The sequence below is a fragment of the Juglans regia genome, chromosome 3 (assembly GCF_001411555.2).
Source record: "Juglans regia cultivar Chandler chromosome 3, Walnut 2.0, whole genome shotgun sequence".
Lineage (NCBI taxonomy): Eukaryota > Viridiplantae > Streptophyta > Magnoliopsida > Fagales > Juglandaceae > Juglans > Juglans regia.
The window spans coordinates 13445034-13459505 of NC_049903.1; the positions used below are offsets into that span (position 1 = coordinate 13445034).

Here is a 14472-nt window from a genome sequence, read left to right on the forward strand (position 1 = left end):
TTGTGTCTGGAAATTACGTACGAGTCAGAAAAGTCATGATAATCTCACATACGTGAGACACATGTATACTTTTAGAATAAATATAAATAAAAATTATTATTAAAAATATCTATTTTGTATATATGATATGATATTATTTAAACTACATATATCTTCAAGTAAAAATTGAGAATAATTAACTAGAAATAATTACGTAATAAATATAAAATATGCACTGTTATAATAATTTCTCTCTAATATTACTCATAATTTTAACTAATTAATTGGTAAAAGATATTTTAGTTAATTTTAAATGAAGCTAAAAAGATTACACTGATGGCGAATTCTACATCGGCATATATGTCATATAAAAGAGTAAAAGGAGATTCTCTGAGGGTTCTTCTTGTACTCTAGAGTACAAGGTGAGCATTTCAAAATTCCTATAGGCATGCGAGTACTACTTTGGTATAGGAAAATGTTATTTTCATCTTGAATTTTGTAATATTTAATCTCGATTTGAATGGAAAATTCATCTCAATTCATCTTATTTCATCATTATAAATTTTTCAAATTCTCATAAAAAATATAATAAACAATTTAACTTTTTTAAATCCTAATAATAATATTAAAAAATAATATTCTAATAATATTTTATTCAATTTATTTAAAACTATCTCAATTCTTCTCTAAATCCAAACAGAGTCTTACTAGTTGAATTCACCATTTTTATTGAAATAGTTAGCATCTTCAATTTAAAAAAAATAAATAAATTACTTTTTTTTTTGTATAATTATTGCATTTTTTTAATTTTAACAAAATAATGACAAAATAATTAATTTAATCAACGTATAAGGAGTAATACTTTAGCCACAAAGTGATTTCACAAAAGTAATTTCACAAACTGATGTAGCTTGATGTGATTTGTCAAATTGTCAAGTTACTTTTATTATAAAACATATCTGATGGATCACATGAAACCACATCAGTTTGTAAAATTATTTTTGTATAATCCCTTTGTGACTCTAGCACTCTAATGTTTTTTGTAAAACAGATATAATGGATTACATGAAACTATATCAATTTATGGGATTACTTTTGTGTAATCCCTTTATGGCTTCTTGCACTCTCTTTAATCAAACAACTATTGTGAATTTCTTTTCCCAATTCTTCCAAGGATTGAACACAGGAAAACATCCTTTGAACCAGGAAGCACGAATATCATATGATGACAGTGTGAAGTGTACTTCCAAACTACTTATGATCTTAACGTGACAGGACGACAAGACGAACATTGCAATTCCAAACTTCATGTTACAGAATTTTTATCCAATATTGATATCAGAGCATTCGATATGTATTTTGTTTGTTGCTAAACCGGAATTTGGCATCACCACTGAGGCAATGTAATGGCCGTCTTGTTCTGTCAAGATCTGCTTGATAATGCACTAGAGGAGCCGATCCATGTTGCATCCGTTGAATGAAGAAGACTCTGAACATCACTTGAGCTCGTTTCTAGGATTTGATCAAACTGGTCTCTTAAAGCCTTAAATCTCGACTCATCTCCATAAATACTTGGATCCATAATCAACTCATGAACAGCAGTTCGGCCTTCAAGCATGCTCACTACTGCAGACATGGTGGGCCGAAGCGCTGGTGATGGATTAGTACATAATAGAGCAACTTTAACCATTCTTGCTGCCTCTTCCTTACTGAAGTTAGACCCCAACCTTGGATCCACCAACTCCATCAAATTCCCTTTTTGTTGTAAAACAAGGGCCTGCATAGGGAAAGAGAGGAAGTGGGAGAAAGAAACAAATTAGAATTACAAAGAAAAAATCTTCAACTGAGTTTAGTCTGACGTGTGAATGTTGAGCATTACGGGACAACTTAAAGATGAGCCAATAACTTGTAATCAAATTTGTTCAGATTCTTGACTTTCATTTCTGCAAATATCAACTGATTTCAATCATTTCATATTCTATTATTACCTAAGGCTACTCTCTACCCACCAAGTTGACCTCAATGAAGATAATGTAGCATGCAAATCGAAACTTCGATGAAGATCTATGCATAGATTAATATAATGAAAAATCCAAATACAGAAGTTCTAAAATGAGTGATTGGTTCTTAATACTGTGCTTGTAGTTTCATTCATCAGAAAAACAGGATGCGATCTATCTTACCCAATCAAGAAGACACACAAAATCATCCGTTGGACGGAATTTCATGTTGTTCTTTCCAGCAACAAGTTCCAATGCAACAATCCCAAAACTATATACATCTGCTTTATATGTTAAATACCCCCATAATGCATATTCTGGCGCCATGTATCCTCTGCAAAGAAAATCATTATATTAGCAAGTTGATGATTGATCTAGTCATGCACCATTAGCCATAGATGAAAAGTAGAACACATATTCTTTTGCTGCATTCTGCAGTTGCAATTTTATGAGAAATTTGAACTATATAATTGGGGAAAACAGAACATGCAGATTATTTCCAAGTGTATAATTTAGGAACACTTCCTAAAGATAAAAAACACCAACTGAGAGTACATTTGATTGAAAAAGCAGTGGTTCTATCCCATACAACACCTAGAGGGGGGTGAATAGGTGCAGTTCAAATTTTGTGGACTAATAAAAATTAATGGCAAGAAGCAAATAAAGGATGACACAAATCATACACATAATCAACACAGGAATTTGGTCACGAAGTGGAAACTCATTTGAAGAACGACTTCAAATTCTAAAACCACTCCGGGTGTAAGCCACCACCTAAAATCCACTATAGAAAAAGTTTATTACAACCAATTTAGAGACACTCACAAAACCTTTGTAGTTCCTAAACTTGGCTTGCAACATCAAGAGTGACCCACTCGATCTCTACACGCATGTAGTGTCGGAACTCCGACCTTCTATAGCTTTCCACGAGAACCTCTCGATCTCTGCATCAACAGCAGCTCCGGAAACCTTCCGGCCAACAAAACGTCCACTTCAATGGACTTTGAATGAGGTTTGATCTTGAGTGTGGTGTGGTGGATTTGTGTTTGCTCAAGAGAGATTCACAAGGTGAGGAATAGGTTTCTCTCTTTGGCTCTTGAAACACTTAGGGTTTTGCTCTATTTTTCCACACCACAGAACATAAATGATCTGTTCTATTTATAGTCCCAGCAAGTCACGGCGCTCAAAACATGAATTTTAGGTTGTCTTCAACATTGGCTCGAGCGAGGTGTCGAGCGAAGGTCGAGCGCACGTTATCTTCTGAAACCGCTCGAGCGAGGTGTCGAGCGAAGGTCGAGCGAACATCTCTGGATGAGTTCTGCTCGAGCGCAACGTCGAGCGCACATCGAGCAAACCACTCTGGATGGGTTCTGCTCGAGCGCCACGTCAAGCTCACCTCGAGCGAACCACTCTGTTTGGGTTCCGCTCGAGCGCTACGTCGAGCGCACATCGAGCGAACCACTCTGGATGGGTTCTGCTCGAGCACCACGTCAAGCTCACCTCGAGGTTTGGTTTCCGCTAGAGTGCTGTGTCGAGCTCACCTCGAGCGAACCACTCTGTTTGGGTTCCGCTCAAGCGCTATGTCGAGCGAACCACTCTGGAAGGTTTCGCTCGAGCGCTACGTCGAGCGCCCATCGAGCGAACCTCTCTGGAAGGTTCCGCTCGAGCGCCAGTCAAGCCATGTCGAGCACACTTCAATATTTTTCATGTAACACTGCATCAACACTTGTTACAACTCAACTTTACATAGGTTTTCACAAAAATATGCCAATTAACTAATTTTTCCCTCAACACATTTGGGTTGCGAATGCAGAAGCTGAGATAAACTATTTCCTACTTATACTTGAGCCAGGATCTTTTCCCTGGTATTGGGCCAAATTAAACCTGTTTACAGGGAATTCAATTGATGTCTTGGCTTATTAACTTCTATGGAAGCAACTTGACTCTAGAGACATCGTGATCCATATGGTTCACAAAAAGAAGAGAAGAATAACTTGAGCAGAAAGAGAAAAGAAAGTAGCTCACATAGTTCCCGCGACTCGGGTGCTAATGTGGGTGTTTTCCTCTTCATCAAGCTTGGCCAATCCAAAGTCGGAAATCTTAGGGTTAAGTTCCCTATCCAGCAGTACATTGGTAGTTTTAATGTCCCTATGAACAATTTTCAGTGGCGATTCCTCATGCAAGAAAGCCAGACCTCTTGCTATGCCGACACATATTTTTTGTCTTGTATGCCAGTCCAATTTCACTGGGCCTTCCTCTGGACCTGCAGTTGATGTAGCTCAATCAATGATATCAGAAATTTTTAGTTTCATTCTGTGTGATTTAAGACATTTGATTCCCCTTCTTTCAGAAATTATTACAATTTGCTTTCCAAAGATGAAAAATTATGCTTACCAAACAAAGCATGTGCAAGGCTATTGTTTTCCATGTATTCATATACCAACAACAGTTGATTCCGTTCAATGCAGCATCCATACAGTCTAACGACATTTGGATGCTGTAAACCAGATATCATGCCTATCTCATTCACGAATTCTCGATTTCCTTGCTTTGATTTAGACGAAAGTTGCTTAACAGCAATTATGGTACCATCCAATAACGTTCCCTGTTGAGAGTATAATTTGCATTATGTTTTTCTATAAGGTATATTTGAGAATTTCACAGACCAGTGCAAATGTGAAAGGGAAAAAAGAAAAAGATCTAAATGTAGTCATATAAATAATAAATATAGATGACAATGACCTTGTATACAGATCCAAAGCCACCTTCCCCAAGCTTGTTTGCAGCATCAAAATTGTTTGTGGCAGCTTTGATTTGCCTGAAGGTAAAAAAACCAGTTTGCAGATCTAATCCTTTTAGATCTGTAAAAGAAACAAGGTTAAGATGTTGGGCTCTATAGTAAAGCATTTATAAAACATACACCTCAACTAAACTACCATGTTCCCGTGATGTCCTGCCTCCTAAATAACCTTTCCACCGAAGAATTCCTAAAATTGTGAAAACCAGGGCTGACACCAAAAGTACGGTTCCAAGTGCAAGAAATATCTTCCTTTTCCTATCATCAGGAGGATGGAAATCTGCCAAAACAAAGAAGAAGAAAGTAACTATTGATCTTAGTAGCGCTGTCAATCAAGTGCAAAAGAGGATAATACTCAATGGTTCAAGACACGGGCTATTTCATGATCAAGAACAAAAGATATGAATTTAAAAAAAAAAAATTGTTAAGCCTTTCAATACGCAGCACATCAACCTTCTTTCAAGTAATGTATTTTGCATCCAATAGTTATTGTGACTGCTTCAGCATCCACTATATGCTCTATGCATCCATTATTTCTTTAAATCTACTTTTCAATTAGATATGGAAAACAGCAAACTCCAACACTTAATAGAATGGCAGTGAGAGGAGGAGGCATACTATAGTCATGTCTCCCCATGTTAAAAGAAATATGGAACATACAACTTATGTCACTTACTAGAGTCTATGGAGATAGCTGATATAAGAGGACCATATGTTCCTCTCCTTGGGACATCTTGTGTCCCTTTTCCAGCCCAATAAAAGCGGATCTCCAAAGTTTTATTTGTAACAACCGCGGTAAAATTCCTAATGAGTGGTTTGTCGACTCCTCCTGCTTCTTTTTCAATATCAAAATCCTTCAGGACCAGTTTATCCTGCAGCAAAGAACTTCAGTTAATTTATCTTCTATATCAACATAGAAGACAAAATAAGCTGGTTGGCAAGCAGTACCTGGAAATAAACATCAAAAATCCGTCTTCCAACACTGTAAAAGGATCTGTTGTTTCTCAGGATTATCTCCGCAAAGTGAAGTTTCACAGTATAGTTTCCCTTTGCCAAGCAGCGCGCATAATATGTGAGAGAAAGTGGAGAGAGACGTGCATTCTCATACAATTCAAAATCGTTCATTCTGAGCATGGATACATTTTCTGCAATATAGTCCTTTGAGGTACTCCAAACATCCCAGAAATCTCCAGTGCTACTAAAGCCCCAAGTATAATCTTTCATTAGAACAAATTTTGCAGCACCTCCCTGTTCTAAATCCGCTTCATACTTGATGCTTCCAATAGTTGTTGCATTTCCACCACAATTTATATGTAAAGAGTAACGATCTAGAGAGAGCAACATTTAAAAGGTAATCAGATTCAAATGAACATAGTAGAACTCATATTCAATTATCTTTAATAATTTAATCGTGTTTGTATCTCATCCAGAATAAAATATCGTCCAAATTCTTCTCCTTTCTGAATAAAGCAACACCGAAGCGGAAGGCCTAGTATTAATGATTGAAGCATCTAATTCTACTTTGGTTTGGACAGATATACCTTTTGAGCATGGATTGTCCCTCAGACACTCCGTAAGTATTCTACAATAAAACATAACATAAGAAAGAAGAATTAGCATGTTTATGACTAAAATTGAAATGAAAAAGAAAATAAAGAGAGCATTCCTTTTTCCTTAAAAGTTTAATAACTTGGAAGCTTACGATTTGTCTGTTCCAGAAAAGCTTCTGAACAAATTTCTGTTGAATTATCAACGAGTTAATTTCAAGGATAAAATAAGGAATAAATGAAAAGTGAAAGGCTCCAATACTCAAACAAAGTTCTTTAAGGGGGAAAAGCTTTCTTACAGGGTGTCTGGACAAGTATTCGGCGCAGAGCTTGCAGAAAAATTGTTGTAAGAAACATCTATTTGGCTGCACAAAACATAATTCCTTTCATCTTAATAATTCCCCTCCCTAACAATATATATATATATATATATATTCAAGCTGTTGATTTCTAATACTAACCGAACTAATTTGGACAGATATCATACCAAAAATAATTTCATAATTCAGAGAGCTGTATACAAACTAATGACCTTTCTAACCACCTAGAAGCACAAGCTTTGTAGGTCTTCTTGCCATAATTACATGCAGATTAAAACCGAATTGTGAACAGACATCAATGATGCAATGGCATATGATCTTACCAGAGACAAATCAAGAAAATTTGAATAATGTAATGAAAATTGACACTCTTTCTTGGTGGCACCACATGGATGAAGATACAAATGAAGCTGCCTGCAAAATGGGATTATTTCACCCATTTCACAACAAATGTTCTAAGAATAACACCTAAAGAGGTCAGGAGAAGAAACCCCATCTAGAGTAAGATTTCATGCATATGAATGTAGATGTATAAAACGTTACATATTTGTTGACACAACATTTCAAATTATTTTAAACTTAAAATACCAAATTTTTGGTTATTTAATAGAAAAATGGATGACTTGCCTCAACAGAAGCAAAGATCATGCTTTGAAAATTATATTATAGATAAACGAATATGCTTCTGAGTCCCGAATAAAAAAACATATAAATGGATCCTACAAACTTTTTGCAGTAGTTCAGATGGAAAACATACTAGCGGCTATCTCTTCCCTTGATCCATTCTGGAATAGGTCCATTGAGCAAGTTACCTGTCAGATATCTATCCAGTGATGAAGAAAACACATTTCTGTTAGATACCTTCGTGTTGATATCATTTCAAACTCCATACAAAGAGGAGATTTTGAGATGAGATGAGATAAAAGTTGAAAGTTGAATAAAATATTGTTAGAATATTATTTTTGTTTTGGGATTTGAAAAAGTTGAATTGTTTATTATATTTTGTGTGGGAGTTTGGAAAAGTTGTAATGATTATATGAGATGATCTCCCAAACCAAACCAGGCCTTAATCTTCTGTGAGTTGACTCTACATGTATGCAGCATTTCAGACATGTGATTTGGTATCATAATGCCCCATTCCAAGAGTATGAATCTTGAGACTTTTGCCTCATCTCTTCACTAAGCTGAAGTTTTAGGGGTGATGATTTTGTAAATATGTGCTAGTTGTGTTCTCGAAATCGAAAGGTTACAATTTAGTACCTAAACTAGCTGCTGCCTTATTTTTTTTATTAAAATTTATGATTAGTCATGTGTGCTTGAATGGTTAAAACATTACAGAACTGGTACCATAAACTTAAGCTATTGTTATAATTTAGTTAGGTTCATGAATGATAAAATAGGAAAAAATTATCAAACCGATTGAATCATTTTGGGAAGCAAGCAAATATTGTATTTCAAGCTTAAGACCCACTGAAAAGACCCCCAGTATCATGTTGTAAGTTAGCAACCCTCGTGAATATAGATTGCTTACATAGTGTCCAAGCTTGTTAGACCTCCAAAATTTGGAATGTCTCCTTCCAATCTGTTGAAACTAAGATCTCTGAAAAAGGGTAAAAAATTGATGTTATAGGAACAAAAGATTATTGAATACTATTCAAGTGAACATGGTAAAAATTAAGAGATATGCATGTTTCATGAATGAGAGGAAAGTTAAGAACATGAGAGAAGAAAGAAAGAAACTAAAGAGAGAGAAAATTGATAAAGAGGAATTGATTAGGCTTCTTTGACAGTTGGCTTCTAGATTTTGAAGCACCAGGGTATAGTGTATCCATGTATTCTCCTTTCTTGTATCTATGTATGGACATAATTATTATTAACAGTAGACATTAATTAACAATAGCTTGCACCCCAAGGCTATATAAATGGGTATAACAGATTGATGTAGATGTTGCTAAAATGTTCAACTACTTAAACTCTGTAGATGTAAATATACATCATAGTTTCTTCTAATAATCCACAAATTCCAGGTATGGACCAGGTGAGGAAATAATTGCACGTAGTAACCCAAGTGCACACAAATGGTATTCTTACATAGCAGCTGTTGGAATAAAGCTTAAACAGCTAGACTTCTTTTGATCACACACTCTTTAAAACAAAGATCTATGTTATATACCTAAAGGACTAGTCTCAACCTCGATTCTTTTTTGAATTACTATGATTCATCTCATCACCATAATATTAAGGAATAATGAAGAGGGAAATGTATAGTTATCATCCAAACATTTACTTATTTATAATAAGACCTCCCCCGATATTAAGCTACTCATGTTTCCTAACATAAATTCTAGATCTACTTGTCACTTTCATGTATCATGTATTTAAGCAGTAAAACATTCTTAGTTATCAAATATACCTAGGAGAATGCAATCGGCTTTCAAACAATACCAAATTAATGTGATGAACAGATGTACAAGATCAAGGCAATTTACTTGTGTTAAAAGTTATAGGTGTGCTTGGCACTAAAAGATCTCTAATTTCTACAAATTCCCAAGTATAGATTTAGTAACCAATCAAATTGCAAGAAGCTCCAGGGGTGGGATTATGTGTATGAATTTCAACCTAAAAAGTAGAGAGATGGATGAACCACAGAATTACAATTTTTTCAGCTTTGTCATTTCTGATATATATGGAGGGATTTTTCCAGAGATATTACAGCTCCTCAGCATCCTGAACCATAAGCCAATTTCACGTAAGCAAAATGTCAACAATATGTGCCCTGTTCCAATTGCTTAGCTTTTTACTAACTAAACATTACTTACAACTTTACCAGTCCTCCCATGTTTTGTAATGGTGGAAAAGATGAACCCTGTCCAATTAAGTCACTAATCCTTCTGCACAGAATTGCATCATTCACAGTGTTATTATCTTAAGCAATACATATTTACCACTATAACAATCACAAGAACATATTGATGATGTCATAGTGATTATGCAACTCAAGAACAGTTACTTGGAAGGAAGAACTCACAGCTCAGTCAAATTACTCAGGACTGAAATGCTAGAAGGAATTGGCCCCTTAAGACCACTAGCTTGAATCTCTCTGTAAGAACACAATTTTGGATGGATTTAGATTGAAACTGAAGCTTCTAGGTAGAAGCGATTTACAATGTATTCTATGAAAAATCACATACAATGCCTGAAGTTGTTTCCAGCTTCGAAACAAATCGGGCATTCTTCCGGTGAAGTTGTTACTGCTAATCCTCCTACATAAGGGGCAAATGGAATATAGATTTGAAATAAAAACCTAACATTTTCAAGGAAAAATCTGAAGTTAATGTTTGTAAGCCAAGGAATAGTTTACAACCACTTACAGGCTTTTTAATCTGGTCAGATTTGTGAGAGCAATGGGCAACTCTCCAGTGAGATTGTTAGCGTTAAGAATGCTGCATCCATCAGTTTGAAACTTAAGACTGGTTCAACTAACATACTGTTAATTTATTAGGAAAATCAATGAAAATATAGGAATGATTAATTGAGTGTTATCTGGATAAAAATGAGGAAGGAAAGAACCACCGACAGAATCTCCAAGTCAACCAAGTTTCCAAGCTCAGGGGGAATGGGTCCAGAAAACAGGTTGCTTTCTATGCTCCTGAAAGAGTCCTATAAGGTTACAGCAAGGCTAAACCAAATGAAACTTCTCAATAATTTAACAAAGAGATCCAGAGCATACAGAGCTTGAAGAGTAGTGATGTTTCCCAAGTAGTCAATACGTCCTGTTAAGTTGTTTGCACTGATGGACCTGCACTTGATTCATTCCATTAATTCAGTAATTAGCTTTTTTACTGGCAAACTTTGGATGTGAAAGTTCTATAAGTTGCTTACAAATATTCCATCTTAGTAGAAGCCCATTCTCTTGGTATTGAACCACTGAGGTAGTTCCTATTGAGATCACTATAAGCAAGATAAAAGTGTGATGTTAGTATAGAAGTTTAAGGTCTTTTTATGGTGTAATAACAACAAAATAAATAATTGGAAGGTCTTTCATACAGTGCCTTAAGGTAGGGTAGCTTCACCACTGCAGGTGGAAGTGTCCCTCCAAGATCCTGCCCTTTAAGAAATCTGCATGTCAGGAAGAAAAAACGATACATTACAAATTTCATAGGTAAAAATTTCCGATATATTTCCTAGATAAAATTATATAGGATGACTTAAAAAAAAGAGAGAAAATTTAGCAAAACAAAGTGGGAGGTGTTCTCCACTACTAAACCAAATTACACATCATATTCATAAACTTATTTCTTTTAAATTGCATTAAGCATCATAAGAAAGTTCAAGAAGGAAAGCTTGCATTATGCGAGCTAAGGGAGCGTACATCTTAACCACGTGGCATACACCATTAGGATAGGAACAATTGCAGTTGACAGTATTGTTGTACAATGGCCTCTCTTCCAAAAGTGGTGTTATCCAGCTTGAATCATTGCATGGATTTACACGAAAGTTCCAGTCTTTCTTCCCCAGTTGTGCAGCTATTTCTCGAAGGGCTTCCACTGCACACATCAAACAAATCACCCATAGCAGAATTTTAAAAAAGAAAGAAAAAGAAGAAGACCCGGAAAACAAAAGGTAAAATACGCATCAACATGAATTTAACATATAAGCTGTATCATGGTTATTCCCTGAATTTAAAGACCTTGTTACTCTGTTTCTGCAAGTTGTCATAACTAAGGTAGGCACTATCAAACGATATGTTAATTTTCAATTCTACTGAATCCCATCTCCATCAACTTGAGCTTACCCAAGAAATAAACAGATCATACGAATATAACATATGAGCTAGAAAATACCTTCAGAATCTGGAAGACTCCCAGCTTGTGCTCTGACATTCTTAGCTCCTATGCACATGAGCAGTATAAGCATAAGAAAAGTAAAGCTGGTCTTTGAACAATGACTCTGACATGTCATCTTCTTCTCCACCGATCAACTTGGATTGTCGTATTCCTCGCTTACAAACTTGCACAGAAATGCAGATATATGAGCATAGCATTAGAATTTATGACAGAACCTTTGGCGGCAAGTACTTTACATACCAAACCAAATCCTCCCCTAGTTTCTCAACGTGGGCTCTACTGACCTTCGTCCGTGAACCGAATTTGATAACTGATCAAGACAGGCGGAAAAGTAATACTCCACGATATCATTTCCCAACTATAAATATAATTTTTTTACACTTAAAAAGCTTTTATGATTATGAAAATTTATGTTGTTTCTTGGCCATCCTAAAACCTTGTATTGATAACAAACGAGTTAGATTTAAATAAAATATTATTTTTAATATTATTATTTTTTAAAAATTTAAAAAAATTATAATAATAAGATAGATAATTGATTAGTTTCTGCATCCAAATAGCCTTTTGTTGAAAGTGAAAAGCCTCACAGTACGGAAAATCTTGACTTTTTGTATTACAAGAAACCTTATTATAATGAAGTTCTCCTAAATTCCAAACTGCATCATTTAATTAAAAAAAAAAAACCAAGAGTACAGTACACAGTCAGTTTCCTTTTTTTTATTTTTAGCAGAATTATGCTCTTTTTTAACCAAAATCGTAAAATAAGTCATTGTTCACTTCCACAAATTTTTACCAAAACAGTGGGTACGAACGTGTAGTCGCTGTTATTTAGTTTTTAGTTTTTGTTTGGTATACGTATGTATGCATAAGCTATTGTTCATTTTTACACTCTACATCTATAATTTTTTTTATATAAAATGTGAAGATATTTTTTATAAGATGTGTTGTAAGAATCGTGAATAGTGATTGATACACAAAATTTTTCTTGATAAATACCCAATCCTACTTAAAACCAAAGCTTATGCACCTTTCTAATTAAAACTATTTTATTATTAAAGAAATTTTATTTACAGTTCTGAGTGAGAGATTGTGTGTTTAGTTTTATTAATAAATGTGAATAAAAAGAAAAAAAAATATTATTTTAAAATTGATATTATTATAATTTTAAATTTTTTTTAAATATGTGTGGATTTATATGATCAATTCTCATTTTGAGACAGTATATTGATTAACTTTTATTATTTATTAAAAAATAGTCACATTTTTATTAAAAATAAAAATCAAAAGAAGAAGTCAAAAATGAAAAAAAGAATGTACAAGTGGGTCTCATCTAAAACCAAACTCAGCTAAACGTAAGGGACACGGTGTGCTACGTAATACGTATCAGTCGTGAATAGTATTGTATCCAAAAAAAAGTTCAGAGGGATGAAAATAAAGAATTTTAAATTATAATTAATAGTTTTATAATTAAAGGAGTCACGCATAAAGAGAAATATTATAAAAAAAACCTGAGACGTGCAGGCGGTCGCCACTGCCCAAAGCAAGCTAGCATTAAAATAGGGAGTCTAAGAGCCGTAGATGTCAAGAGATGGATGATGATCAAAATCTCCCGCCCCTTGGATTAGTATGCTTTCTTTGACCATTGATTGCTATTAATATGGTTGAAAATAGGTAGGAGGCTTTCGCTTTCGATATCGTCAATATTATTTCCTTTTATATCTTATTTTTGCTTGCTAATTAATTGAACAGTCAAAAATCTTTCCTAAAAATTCAAAAAAACAGTCAAAAGGCTTTGTAAACGGAAAAGCTTACATTTTAAGCTCGATAATGAGTTTGGGATGAGATAAAATAAGATTATTTATAAATAATAATAAAATTATTAATTAAAATTAAATAAAATAAGATAAAATTAACTAAAAAGCTTACATTTTAGGCTTCGTTTGGATCCCAAACTCATCTCAACTCATTTCAATTCATCATTACAACTTTTTCAAATCTCAATACAAAATATAATAAACAATTCAAATTTTTCAAATCCTAAAATAATAATAATATTAAAAAATAATATTCTAATAATATTTTATCATCTCAATTCAACTCACTTCAACATCCAAACACAACCTTAGGCTCGACAATGAGAATGAGATTGAGATCTGATAAAATAAGATAATTTATAAATAATAATAAAATTATTAATTAAAATTAAATAAAACGAGATAAAATCAATATAAATAAAAGTATAAGAGCACTAACAATGATTTATGTGCGATATTGTCAGTCAATATCTATTAACTCAGTACAAAGAAAAATAGCCTCCTTTGTTGTTTATGTGCCACACCATTTGAGGTATGCAGTGGCTGTTGTGATCGATGGAACTCGTTGTTACATCTTTGGATTATTTCTTTGCTAAGATTTTTTCATCTTTTCTTAATTATTTGGTACATTTTTATCATACAGATCTTCTTCGGCATTTAACAACACCCAATAATAGCCGACGATGTCAGCAATACTACATTGCATATCATCAAACTTCTCACATCTGATAAAATCAACATAAGTGAAAGTCTAAGAGTACTAGTAATGGTTTCTTTATACGCATTTTCAAAATCACATATTTTGAAAATTGATTTTGCATATCAAGAAAAATTCTCATATTGAATTATGTATTTTTAAACCAATTGATAATAAAATATTATTATTTTTTATATATTTTACAATTAGCATCCACTTTATAGTATCAATTTAATACAAATTTCATGTATCAAAATCATAATATAAATTCTACATAGTTGATTTTAATGGATATGAGAGAAAAAAATAGTAAAATAATATTTGAAAAATGAATAGTGCTTCTTCAAGCATTGTTTATAGCTATGCAAAAATTTAGAGATGCATAAGCCAATATAGATGAATATAAAGATATATTATTCAAATTTGAAGATGAAGATGAATAACCCATTGCTAATGCTCTTAGCAAAGCAC

General features: G+C 33.8%; 1 protein-coding gene across 4 annotated transcripts; it reads right to left on the reverse strand.

Moving 5' to 3' along the window:
* Positions 1 to 1111: 1111 nt before the first annotated feature.
* On the reverse strand, positions 1112 to 11798 carry LOC108998069 (probable LRR receptor-like serine/threonine-protein kinase At1g07650). 4 transcript variants are annotated; one of them, XM_018974517.2, is made up of 25 exons: positions 11731 to 11798; positions 11488 to 11653; positions 11016 to 11190; positions 10691 to 10762; positions 10526 to 10594; positions 10374 to 10442; positions 10221 to 10292; positions 10015 to 10086; positions 9835 to 9906; positions 9672 to 9743; positions 9463 to 9534; positions 9299 to 9370; positions 8175 to 8243; positions 7401 to 7466; positions 6623 to 6688; positions 6479 to 6514; positions 6318 to 6358; positions 5725 to 6104; positions 5453 to 5648; positions 4916 to 5056; positions 4722 to 4840; positions 4374 to 4584; positions 4005 to 4242; positions 2163 to 2313; positions 1112 to 1756 (listed from the first exon to the last, which is right to left on the reverse strand). In XM_018974517.2, the coding sequence occupies exons 2-25, from the start codon at positions 11603 to 11605 to the stop codon at positions 1403 to 1405; spliced, it is 3003 nt and encodes a 1000-aa protein (XP_018830062.1). In that variant the 5' UTR covers positions 11606 to 11653; positions 11731 to 11798; the 3' UTR covers positions 1112 to 1402. The 4 variants fall into 4 exon arrangements, with proteins under 4 accessions (XP_018830062.1, XP_018830061.1, XP_018830063.1 ...); XM_018974516.2 differs by lacking the exon at positions 11731 to 11798 and having other exon boundaries at positions 11488 to 11709; XM_018974518.2 differs by lacking the exon at positions 11731 to 11798 and having other exon boundaries at positions 11016 to 11212; positions 11488 to 11709.
* Positions 11799 to 14472: the final 2674 nt, after the last annotated feature.

Bases quoted from the DNA above. Each gene is read 5' to 3' on its own strand.
- LOC108998069 (XM_018974517.2), bottom strand. From the start codon at position 11,605: ATGACATGTCAGAGTCATTGTTCAAAGACCAGCTTTACTTTTCTTATG. The intron at 10,763-11,015 runs GTACGCTCCCTT...CCTGACATGCAG, and splicing joins GTATGCCACGTGGTTAAGAT to ATTTCTTAAAGGGCAGGATC. The intron at 9,371-9,462 runs GTAAGTAATGTT...CTTATGGTTCAG, and splicing joins ATGGGAGGACTGGTAAAGTT to GATGCTGAGGAGCTGTAATA.